At 41.3% G+C, this 12763-nt stretch overlaps 1 protein-coding gene across 1 annotated transcript in view; it reads left to right on the forward strand.

The window, feature by feature from the left end:
• C8H10orf67 (chromosome 8 C10orf67 homolog) overlaps positions 1-12763 on the forward strand; it is a 95944-nt gene that overhangs the window by 50635 nt on the left and 32546 nt on the right. Inside the window, exons 9-10 of the mRNA XM_074405320.1 lie at positions 8097-8156; positions 8966-9130. Coding sequence (XP_074261421.1) covers positions 8097-8156; positions 8966-9130 — 225 coding nt within the window. The remainder of the gene's footprint in view (positions 1-8096; positions 8157-8965; positions 9131-12763) is intronic.

Consider the following 12763-nt stretch of genomic DNA (forward strand, 5'->3'; position numbering starts at 1 on the left):
TGTTTCTTGCTGTCCTGTGTTTTTCCAGACCAGGATTTGTGATTGCACAGAAAAGGGAGAGTGGGAGAAGGTGGAGCTGACCACAGTCATTGTGTGAAAATTTAAATACCTTCTAGCTAGAAGCGTTTTGTTACATTCTTGTCTATTACTATTTTCCAGTAAAAGTTATTTTCTGAGCTGTTATACGTATAGGGCAGAAAGTCAAAGAACTAGCAGTAAAGAGGTGCAATCAGTAAGTATATGTAAACTGGCTGGGCGTGGCCGCTTATGCCTGTGATCCCAGTGCTTTGGGAGGCTGAGATGGGAGGATAGCTTGAGCCCAAGAGTTCGAGACTCACCTGAGCAACATAGTGAAGCCCTATTTTTACATAAAATGAAGATTAGCCAGGCCTGGTGGTGCATGCCTGTAGTCCTCCTACTCAGGAGGCTAGGTGGGAGGTGGGAGGATGGCTTGAGCCCAGGAGTTTAACACTGCAGTGAGCTGTGATTGTACTACTGCTTTTTAGCCTGGGCAACAGAGCAAGACCTTGTCTTTAAAAAAATAATAATTATGATAAATAAATAAATATTTATTATATGTAACATACATATTATTTATTATATATAACATATAGATATGTTAGGTAAGCAATGCTATCTACAGTGACTGTATCCTTAGATTGGCTTTGAGCAGGCATACAAAATAATTTTGTATCTTTCTTTGATTCCTACACTAAGTGGCTTTCATGTATCTTGAAGTTAACAAAAGAGAGGGTCTTCATCAGAAAAACACCATGGTTGAACTCTTCTCTTCCTTCATTTCCGTTTGCTTCGTCCCAGTTTGCCCGGTTGCTTGGAACAGTCCAGACTGGGGATAGGAAGGAAGCACATAGGCTGCCCTAGCCCCGTCTGGAGGCTCAGCACTAACACCCTAACTGGGTTCCTGATGCCTGTATTCTCTCCGAGGCAGTGCAGCTCTGTTCTATGTCATGTGGCAGTGTTTAGCCATCCGGTTAGAAAACGGATGCTTTCAGTGGTCTGTGCAAAAGCACGTTTACATAGAAGCTCTGCGAATAGTGGCTCTTTATCAAGACAAACATGACACACACGTGGCCCAATGTGACTGCGTCCCTGTGTGCCATGGCAGGCAGAGAAGCAGGTTCTGCTGTCCGTGTGGTCTCTGGCTTACTCTCAGTGAGTCTTTGCCCGCTGGTCAGTCAAATGTGCTCCATGCAATCTTGGACATTTGTTAGTCCTGCATAGCCTTCACAATCTGCTTCTTTAAATAGCATTTTTAAAATATAGAGACAGGGTCTCACTATTTTGCCCAGGCTAGTCTTAAACTGCTGGACTCAAGCAATCCTCCCACCTTGGCCTCCTAAAGTGCTGGGATTACAGGCATGAGCCGCTGCAGCCGACCCACAGTCCACTAATGAAGTCGAAGAGCTAGAAGGCAAACCCTGTGAAAGGAACAGCTCCCCTGAGGGTGTGTTCAGAATTCATCAGAATGAGCTCCATAAGTTCTTGCAGCCATCCACCCCTCCTGAAATCAGCAGGTAGATCTCTCTATATATACTCAGGAGATTCAGGCAAGGATGCCTCAGAGTTCTGTTTCTTCTGTGCTGTTCCTTCTCCCCGAACTGCCCTCTCTTGGTCAGAACCTGGTTAGTTGCTCTCGTCTTTCAGGTCAGAGGGCAGATGCTGCCTCCTCTGGGAAACCTCTCCGACACTCTCTTCCCTTGCCTGGAGGAGGCGCCCACCCTCATTCTGACATGGCACATAATTGTCCTCTTGTGGTTCTCATCACATTCTTCTTTAGAGACAGCCTGTTATCTTACCCGCTATTTCCATTCTGTGAGCTACGGTTTTACCCCTAAAACGTAACATGGTGGCCCACGTGGAGTAGGTGGCCAGTAAGCATTTGTTGTGAGTAAAATGGAAGGGATGACAAAAATAGTTGAGAATAGCTTAACCCACACTATACATGGCATGAACTATATGTACTTTAATAAGCCCATAATACTAATACACAAGTGACATAGCTATACAATATACAGAGTAACTACAGGGGGGTTTCCAGGATTAATTTCCAGGTTCCATTCCAGTGGTTCTCAAGCTTTTTGGTCTCAGGATCTCCTTACACTCTTAAAAATTATTGAGGCCCCCCGCCAAAGGAAATTTGGTTTAGATATAGTTTGGATGTGTGCTCCCATCAAAATCTCATATTGAAATGTAAGCTCCAATGTTGGAGGGGGGACCTTGTGGGAGGTGATTGTATCATGTGGGAAGATTTCTTGTGAATGGTTTAACACCATCTCCTGTGGTACTGTCTGCATAATAGCGAGTGAGTTCTGGTAAGATCTGGTCATTTAAAAGTGTGTAGCATCTCCCCCTGTTCTCTCTCTTGCTCCTGCTCCCACATGGGAGACAACTGCCCCCCCTTCAACTTCCACGATGATTGGAAGCTTCCTGAGGCCTCCCCAGAAGCAGAAGGTGCTATGCTTTCTGTACAGCCTGCAGAACCGTGAACCAATTCAACCTCTTTTCTTTATAAATTCCCCAGTCTCAGATATTTCTTTATAGCAATGTGAGAACAGACTAATACAGATGAGTTTTCTCTATTGATATTTACCACATGTGAAATGAAAACGGAATCAAATTATTTATTAAATGACTTAAAAAAACACTAAACTCTTTACATGCTAACATAAATGGCATATTGTTTATAAGAAAATCTTTCCCCAAACTGGCATTGTGTGTGTGTGTGTGTGTGTGTGTGTGTGTGTGTGTGTGATGTGTGTGTATCTGTTTGAGACAGGGTCTTACTTTGTCACCCAGGCTGCAGTGCAGTAGCATAATCACAGCTCACTGCAGCCTCAACTCGGTTCAGCCTCCCAAGTAGCTGGGATTACAGGCACGTGCCAACACATCTGGCTAATTTTTCTATTTTTTGTAAAGACAGGGTTTTGCCACATTGCCCAGGCTGGTTTTGAACTCCTGGGCTGAAGTGATCCACCCAGGAGTGGATCTAGCCTCCCAAAGTGCTAGAATTAAAAGCATGAGCCACCACACCCAACCACTTGTTTCTGCAAATTTCTTTAGTATTTGGCTCCCTGGAAACTATTTAAATTCTCACAGATGCTTCTGTATTCTCTGCCATGATAAATATCACATAGCTTCTGAAAAACTCCAGTGTATACTCATGACACCATGAGAATGAAGAAACAGTGACTAATCTCTTACTATTATTATGAGAATAATATAGGCCTCACAGAACCCCAAAGGTTTGGGGGACCTCAGAGGTCCTTGGACCACATATTGAGAGCTGCTGCCTCATTTAATAGGAAAAACTCTTAGTCAGGTGTGGTTAAGTGAAATGTCTTTGTCTGTTTATGATTGTGATCCCCTTTTTTTGTTGTCATTTAATTAATTTATTCACCAGTTCCTTTCCCTGGCACATCACCATTAGAATGTTACACTTTCTAATACATTTACTAATACTAATATGTTTACATGAACATAAGCCATTACTGCGGCACTCAGGCAGGCAGTCCAAATTTCCACATGAGAAATTACCATTTATCTCTCTCAATGTGGTGATTAGGCCAAGTGCTTACCATGGGCAGTATCTAATGTTGTGCTGTTACATTCTTAGGTGGAATGCAAGGGTATAGGCATACATACCTCTAGAACATGTGATGTAGGTGTAAAGTTTATTGATTAAAAATTACAAGAAGAGAATTAATGGACAGGAAACACTCCTTTGGTCTTTTATTAGCCCACCAAGAGAGAGCTTGGGTGAGGTGAATCAAAGAAATTGCCGCGGGACAGGGATCCCCCCTACACACCACTTCATCTATTTATAGGGAAGTTTGCCGCTTAGCGCACTATATGACAGTGGGAGCTTCCTGGCCAGGGAATTGTCTTTCTAAAAAGGGGAGAACCCAGCGCTGAGCTAGAGAAGGTGGCATCAATGCCATCTGCATCAGTGAGAGTCATACAGGTCTTCCAGAGGCTCCCTTCATCCCCTCGAGCCATCTCACTGACCAAGCAGCAGAGTGAGGAATGAGCTGGTGGATCTTGGGTTTGTCTGTTCCCACTAGCAGTGTGTAAAGGTTCCTTCCCTCCTTAGAGAAAAGAGGAGTGGATTATTCACACCTGTACTCAGTAGTATAAAAAGGCATTGATCATGACTGATAGGGTGACCAGCTCATCCTGGTTTTCATTCTTAGTACTGAAAGCCCTACATCCTGAGAAACCCCCGAGTCCTGAAAAAAAAAAACAAAAAACAGGATGATTCATCACCCTAATGGGAAGAAACCTGGAAGCTTCTTCTATTAGTCCAGGTATTCCAGAGAAACATAGGTTCGTGTATTAGCTCCAATGTATTGAGAGAATTCTGAGGCAAAATTGAAACTCTGGGTAAAAGGGCTCAAACTTTTAAATATTAACCATACTGATATTGATTACTGGGAAAAATTATCAAGTGAGCTAGCAGTCAAACTGACTCCTGCCCCCAATTTTTTAAAACCTCAAAAAATTTTAGATACAGTATTACAAACATCTTTGTAAAAGCATTAAAAAATGACCAGGGACATGGGGCTTATGTGGTCAAAAGTCAAACATCAAGGGAAAAACACAGGGGTCAGTTGAGCTTTCCAAGTTAAGATTGTCCTGAGGGGATTGACTCATCTGCACTACACAGAAGCCACAGTCCAGGGCATGCTAGAGAGAGAGAGAGAGAGAGAGAGAGAGAGAGAGAGAGAGTGTGTGTGTGTGTGTGTGTGTGTGTGTGTGTGTGTTGGGATAATCAGCAGTGATCTCTTGCATTAGGCTGAGAAGCAAAGGTTATTCTTATAGGATGAATGTGACCAAATGTAAACCTGCAAGCTATCTAATACCCAGAGGCCTGCAGGGGAGAGTTACCTCTGTACTGAGCAACACAAGAGGGATAATCTCTTTCTGAAGCATTTTGATAGGCAGGACTTTCAGGGGATTTGCAACACAAGTTTGTATCCACAAAACCTCAAACCCTCACTTTAGTTAGTTTGTTTTTAAGAGATGGGATCTTGATATGTCATATAAGCTGGTCTCAAACTCCTGCACTCAAGCAATCCGCCCACCTCAGCCTCCCAAGTAGCTGGGACTTCATGCCACTGCACATGGCATCAGTTTAGTTTTAAGTGAATGGAAGATAATTTCCATTTGCTGAAATTATTAATAATTAATTGCTGAAAGAAGCAAATGGAAATACTCCCTGGAAGGAAGTACTTCAATCCTAAGCCCCAGAGGATTCCCAGAATTCTCTCCTACAATTATAAGAGCAATTAATATCACGCAGTCAAAGATAAGGAAGCACACAAGGAAATAAGGAACCACATGTCAGAAACAACGTAGAGTAAAAACAACTACATGGACTTCAGAAATTCGAGTTTTCCAACAATATTTAGTGCGTGTGGTAGTTTGTCTCCAAGAGTGGAGCAGGAGTTGGGCCTAGGCAGGGGACTGGCAACATATGCCTAGCTGGATTTCACAATCACTATGGACCAGTTACTGCTCTATGCCTCCTTCCTTTGAATAGAGTGGGGTCTCTCCCACCATGGAACATCGGCTGTGTGGGTACAGATAACTTATCTGTTTACTTTCTGGATCTTCAGATCAAGAGAGATTTTACTCAAGGAGCCTCATCTGCAGCTGGACCTGATTTAGATAATGAGATTCCAGATTTCAAGCCGATGCTATAGTAGGATGAGATTTTCTAAGGCCTTAAGTGAAGATAAATATATTTTGGTTATAGGAAGAATGTAAGATAATGGAGCCAGAAGGCAGGTAGATGGTGAAAAAGCATTTAAGAGACTCCAGTTTCCATTCATGATTTAAAAAAATACTCTCAGCAAACTGGGAATAGAACGGGACCTCTCAAGCTGTTAAGAGGTAGCTTCAAAACACACTATTATCATGGCTGATGCTGAAAGCATGAGGATTTTGAGTCTGAAGTCGAAAATATGACAAGAATTTCTGCTCTTAACTCTTCCGTTCAACATCTAATTTAGGTCCTTAACCAGTGTAATAATGCAGACACACAAAAGTAAATAATGTCCAGATTGGAAAGGAAGAGGTAGAACTTTTTAAATTCCCAGATGGCATGGTCACCTCTATAGGAAATCCTAACAAGTCTTAAAAAAAAGCTACTAGGATTAATAAGTGAATGCAGAAAGGTTGCAAAGATCAAGATAGAAAAATCTTGTACTTCTATATGTAAGCAATGAACAATCAAAAATTGAAATTTTAAAAAACACCAGTTACAATAACATCAAACAATATGAAATGCTTATGGATACACGTGATAAAATATGTGCAAAACATGTACAGCCAATAATATAAAATACTGCCGAAATAAATTAAAGACTTAAATAGATGCAAAAATGTTCCATTGTTCGTGATTCAGGAGTTGCATATTATTAAATTGTCAGTTCTCTCCAGATTGATTTACAGATTCAACAATCCTAATCAAAATTCCAGAAGGGTTGTTTTCTTTGTTGAAATCAACAAGCCTATCCTAGAAATTCTTATAGTAGTATCGAGAAAATGATTTTTAAACCATTGTAACAAAGCTTAACTATAACACAACCATGCGTTGCCTAATGACATTTTGGTCAACACCAAACTACATATACAATGGTAGTCCAATAAGATTATGATACCTTATTTCTGCTGTAACTTTTCTACGTTTGAATGTGTTTAGATACCCAAATACCTACCACTGTGTTATAGTTGCCTACAGTATCTAGTACAGTAACATGCCTTGCAGCTTTAATAGGCTATGCCCGAAAGTCTAGGTGTGTAGTGGGCTGTACACCTATATTTGTGTAAGTACACTCTAATGTTTGCACATAATAAAATTGCCTAATGACACATTTCTCAGAATGTATCCCCAATGTTAAGCCAATCATGACTGTGTTAGGCCTGAGTTCAAACCCATTGAAACCAACTAAATATAACTCTTCATGGGCAACAGTGACTATCCTCTCAGACTGCAAGATGTCATTAGACAGCCCTGCTTGCTCTTGAGTTCTGCTTTATTGATAGGTAACAGAGAATTTTGCAAATCGGTTGTACTTGTTGTTCAGATGTCAATAAGATTAATGGTTAGATGTGTTTCTCATCATTATTTAACTTCAAGTAGGATTACTTGTAATTAGAATCACTGGCATTATTCATAAATTCATATTTTGAAAAAATTTTAATATTATGGAAACATGCACTAATAACACATTTTTTGATACAATAACTTCTATGCCTAAAAATTAAAATTGATTTTTTTTTTCTAAAGCCAGGGTCTCACCCTGTTGCCTAGGTTGGAGTGCAGTGGCACAGTCACAGCTCACTGTAATCTCAAACTCCTGGGCTCAAGTGATTCTCCTGCCTCAGCCACCTGTGTAGCTGGAACTATAGGTACACACCACTACACCCAAGTAATTTTTATTTTTTTGTTTTTATTTTTATTTACTTTTTTTTTTTAAAGTCACAATCTCAGGCCCAATATTTTTTTGTTTTTTATAGAGATCGGGGTCTTGCCATGTTGCTCAGGCTGGTCTTGAATGCCTGGCTTCAAGCAATCTTCCCACTTTGGCCTCCCAAAGTGTTGGTATTACAGCCATAAGCCACTGCACCCAGCTTTAAAATTGATTTTTAAAGTAAAATTTTGTTCACTACAGTATTGAAGTTCAGCTATTAAATTATCTTAAATTTCTCAAGCTAGCTTATGTTAATAATAAGACCTAGTATTTACAGCTATTATAATAATGTATCAAATTATCACTTCATAAGCAAATAATGCATGTTTTCCTATTATCTCTGTTGTAGTTAATGCAATGAATAGATGCTAATAACGTTAGGTATTTGCAATTTTATATATTTCTGTTCACTTTTTTATAAAAGCTCTTTTTCTGGATACAAGTTTGTTTTCTCTTTGATATTATGAATTGTATTCCCATAATAGTTTTGGCAGACAAATGATTTAAAATGTCTTTCATTGGTTACAGAAGTTTTATAGAAAATTGTCTTTTTTAATCTTTGCAGATAATAACCAATGATATGGGTCTTCCATTTTACAGATTAATAAACAGAAAGAGGACAAGGAAATGAGAAAAAAGTATGGCAGCTTAAGTGTCAAGGTTTGTGTTTAAGTTTTCTCACTCTTTCTCGTTTCTCTTTTGTTTTGTGCTTCTCTTGTTTTGGCATCTGGTTTGTCAATTCTGTGTAGCATACCAAGGTTTTTCATTTTCCAGCGTCTGAATTTGAAAAAGAAAGTTCATGAAAGTGAGCAAGGCCAGGAGCAGTGGCTCATGCCTAAAATCCTAGTACTTTGGGAGGCCAAGGCAGGAGGATTGCTTGAGTCCAGGAGTTCAAGACCAGCCTGTGCAACATAGCAAGACTCTGTCTCTTTTAAAAAATAAGTAAAGTGAGGTTAGAAGTGTGAATGGGAGATCCGGAGCTGACTGCTGAGAACAGGGAGCAGACAGTGAAATCAGAAGCCAAAAAGCCAGCAAGTGGGGCATCAGGAAGAGTGTGCCCTGCTGTGCTCATCCTCCAGCTCCAGGCCCTGCACGTTCCTGCACCTTCCTTCCTACTCTCAATTTCCCTACCTTCTTCCCACCTAGATATAAACTTCGAGCTGACACCCCACCCCTCTTCACATGGAGCCCACCGTTCCAGGGGCTTCCAAAGGGCATTGACTGCTGGTGTGTTCTTCTTAGGACATGTGGATTACAGGCAGGGAGTGGAGGAATAAGCCCAGCCTGCCAATCGAATCCTGCCAGGGGAGATTGTGGGCCTGAGAGCAAAAACAGATCCATGTGCCCTAGCACTGAAAAAACCTCAACTCTGCAACTCCAGCTCAAGGGAGGGGAAGAGTATGAAAAAAAGGGACACAAATCCAAGAAACAAAATGAGAATGACGAAGTTGGTTCTTTTTGTGTGGCAGGCGGCAAGGTCAGCCAAGGGGAGAGAAGCCTCTTTGTCTCCATGGCCCAAGTCTCCACCAAGCACCACAGCTTCAAGGCCACATTCTGCATCCATGAGTGTATCGTCTGCTGGGACCAAGAAAGCTAAGACTCCAAAGAAGGCTTTAAAGGAAGAGCAACCTGTGGTAATAACTGCTTCCATAACCACATCCTGTCCACCTTCCTCTGCACACGGGCTCCTGTCTCTTTAGCCCTATCCATGAGGCCTGCAGTCTAAGCACACCTGGTTCTCACCCCTGAGCTAGGGCTCCAGCTGCCTATTTCTAAACCAACATGTCAGGGTGAGCCTCCTTCACTTTCCCAAGGTGAAGCCATCAAGCCATCAGTATCCCCAACCAGGCAGTTGATTTAGCTGAGTGACTAAGCCTCAGTGAGTCTCTATTTAATTATCAAAATAGAGAAGCTACATCCCAAGCACTTCCTGGGGTATACAGTCTCAAACTCGTTACTGCCCAGTATCTATTAGAAGCTCACTGAAGATTCCCAGAAGGATACACAGGTATCCAGTCCATTTGCACATGCAGGATTCCTCAACCTATAACTGGAGGAAATCACACTCTCAGAGACATGCACGCATAAACTGTGCTGGCTGCTCTCCCTTTCCACCTTTCTCCAGATCATCACAACCGTTTTTACAGGAACTAGGGTAGTACCCTTGATCTACATAAAAAGGAGGTGCTAAGAAGTAGCTGTGGGACACTCAGCTCCCTGTGGTCTAATTGTGTGGATATTCGTGAAGCACTTCTCAGTGCATTATACAATACCTCCCCTCATCACGACCCTGTAGAAAGCCTTCTGCTCTTAGCTATAAGGAGAGTTGTATTTCTACAACTCTTAGTTGATCTGTGGACACTGAATTGTCTAAGTAGTCAAGGCTCCTTTTCCATGTTGACTCTTAGAAGGCTTGGAACTCAATTAGTGACACATATGGCCAGTGTCTAGTGCTCCACACAGAGTCTCTCTACTGCATATTTTGCTCTCACAAACTTTGTCCTGTTCCTCTGGGTTCCCATGTTCTTCCTTCTTGTTCAACACGGGGCAGAATTTGCATTTCTCTCACTTAGAGCATTTCTCTCACTTTTGCAGTCTCTCACTTAAGAGGGCAGCAGAATCGTACATGCCGTGGGCATCCTTGCTCCGAAAAGGGGGAAGGCAAGAGCCACCCTCCTGTGCCCCCTCCCAGGAGATGGAGCACTCGTCATACCCACAGAGTGGAAGGGGGAAGCTAGGGCAAGGCCAGGCCTGGGGTGTTAGTGGAAGTCACTCTACTGGGAAGAGAAAAAGCATTCTCCTCTGTGAGCATTTCCACTTTGCAGAAAGAAAGTGTAGACTATTGGAAATCGGCATAACTTCCCAAGGGGAAAAACGGACACTGGGTAAATTTTGCATAGAAATGACCAGTGACTAGGTTCTAGAAGTAAGATGTTTATAACCCAGAGTTTGGGAAGTATTTTTTGGCACACACACACACAAACTGGCCTGCTGTGCAATGCTGCCTGATAACCTGGTTGGGAAGACCGGCCACGCTGAGTGAGGGGCCGGAGGCTGGGTCAGCTGCCATGAAATCGGTCATGTGTCAGGGCTCTGTGGTCTGAGGCTCTGAGACAGTGGCTGGGAGGACTGCAGAGTCCGGTCAGCGACTGGGGCAGAGCAGCTGAGCCTCTCGTCCTGAGGTCACAGCAGCAGGGGGCAGCTGCAGCAGAAGGTGCCCGGTCCCCACAGCAACCCCTAGGCTGGAACTAAATCCTAGAATTCCAGCTTGGAAGCTCCAGTGTCCCCAGTTTACAGATAGAAACTGAACTTCCAAAGTCACAGCCACCAGGAACAGAGATTTTGCCCATTGTCCCCGACCAAAAATACAAAATAAAGGACAAAGACTGACAAATCTCTGAGAAGGTGTCATTTCAACAGGCTTTTCTCTTAGTGTCACAGTCTTTCCCCGTAACTGTAATGATTGTGGCCTGCGGATCTCCAAAGCTTACCAGTACATTTTGTCAGCTGGAGGAGTCTCTGAAGTTAATATGTAACAATAAGTAAAAATTAGACTGGGGGAGGGCAGAGATTACTTAAACCGGGTTTACATATTTATATGAATTGGCTCAATTTGGAAATGAAGTATGTTTTTCTAGTTCACTGTTATTATTGTCACTTACACTTTGTTAATAACAATAATCCTATTGTTCTAAGTGTTCCCGCCTTCCACTGGGGTTTATTCTTCACCATATGTATACATGTTCTAGCTATAATTTTCCTGCTCCTCTCTTAAATATTTTACTCCATGGAGGTAGCTGGACCTCTTAAAAATTGTCTTTAAAGGGTTTTATAATATTTAGCACGTGTAAATGACCACATGGAGGGCGCTTGCTACAGGAACTTTGCACATCAGTCATTTAACGTCTCTAATTAATCATACTTATTTTTTGAAATCTGTGTCATTCGGTGGGAACAGCACACGTGCTACCCACAGTGGAGCACACAGTGATAAACTGAGTGTTTAGACAGTCTGAAAAATACGATATGAACATTAGCTGTCTGATTTCTATTAATGAACGATTTCACAACATAAAGTGTGTATTTGTACAGTGCTTTTATGTAAAGTTTGTTTTTTGATATGTGCGAAACATTTCAGATACTCAAGTTTCGCATATCAAGGTTAAAATGGATTCTCAGGTTTTCCTCTCCCCACCCTGAGTAGTTAATTATGGTTGCACCCAATAAATGCTTCCATGGAGGACTTCTGAGCTTCCATGGGGTAACCTGGTCTATACTGATGAACATATGGTGCATGCTTTGATCGCAGAAAGAATCAGGGCCCGTCTGTGTGGAAAATGGGACATGGGAGAAAGTCAATCATGTTCCCATTCTTAGAGTTCTCTCAATACAAAGCAATTTGTGCAGATAACAGACTTCAATAAAAACTCTAGAACTTTTTTTTAACACTCAAGAAATGTTAGGTAAAATAGTATTGCAATCATTTTGCAGTTAGGACCATAGTCACCTTGCAAGCTAGAGATTTTTAAAAAATTGTTATTATGAGATATAGAATTACTACTATAGGTATATAATATTATAGGCTGGATGGATGGAGAAAAAAATCTTTTCTTCTGAAATTTACTATTCTTCTCCTATATACAACTCTTATTTGGTTAAACTGCACGTGAAGTTTAAGATAAGCTCTATTAGAGAAGAAAACAATATAATCTGCTTATTGTTTCCTTATTCCATTCCTTTTTCCCTTGGCAGCAGGCAGAGCTCTGCAGAGCAGTGTGGGAAAACCAGCACTTTACCCGTTGTTTATCCGGCAATGCCAGGCAATGTGGTAATACAGAGATGGAACAGTCCTGTACACGCACACACATGGTCTTCAGAGGTTGTCAAAGGATATTTACCATATTTTGATAGATTATGGTGACATGAAATAATTTTTCTTATCACACTTGATCTTTGTCTTATAGTATGGACAACCCTAAAATGTGGAGATCATTGAAAATCATACTTTTCATTTATTACCCAAATGAATTCATCTTTAGATTCTGCTCTCAGAGAGCAAAATTGAAAATAGGAATAATATCATATTTCAAATCCAGCTGAAAGATAGCTTTTATCATCTGCCTTATTTTATTCTGGGTAGTTTGATGATAAATAAATACTTTCAGTATATTTGGAACAGAAAATATTCTAGTGTAAATAGCATTTCATATTCATGGGACACATGAAAAGATGTTGTCAAAACCCAACTGAAAAGGGGTTTATGCTTT

Source organism: Saimiri boliviensis, chromosome 8 (assembly GCF_048565385.1).
Source record: "Saimiri boliviensis isolate mSaiBol1 chromosome 8, mSaiBol1.pri, whole genome shotgun sequence".
NCBI lineage: Eukaryota > Metazoa > Chordata > Mammalia > Primates > Cebidae > Saimiri > Saimiri boliviensis.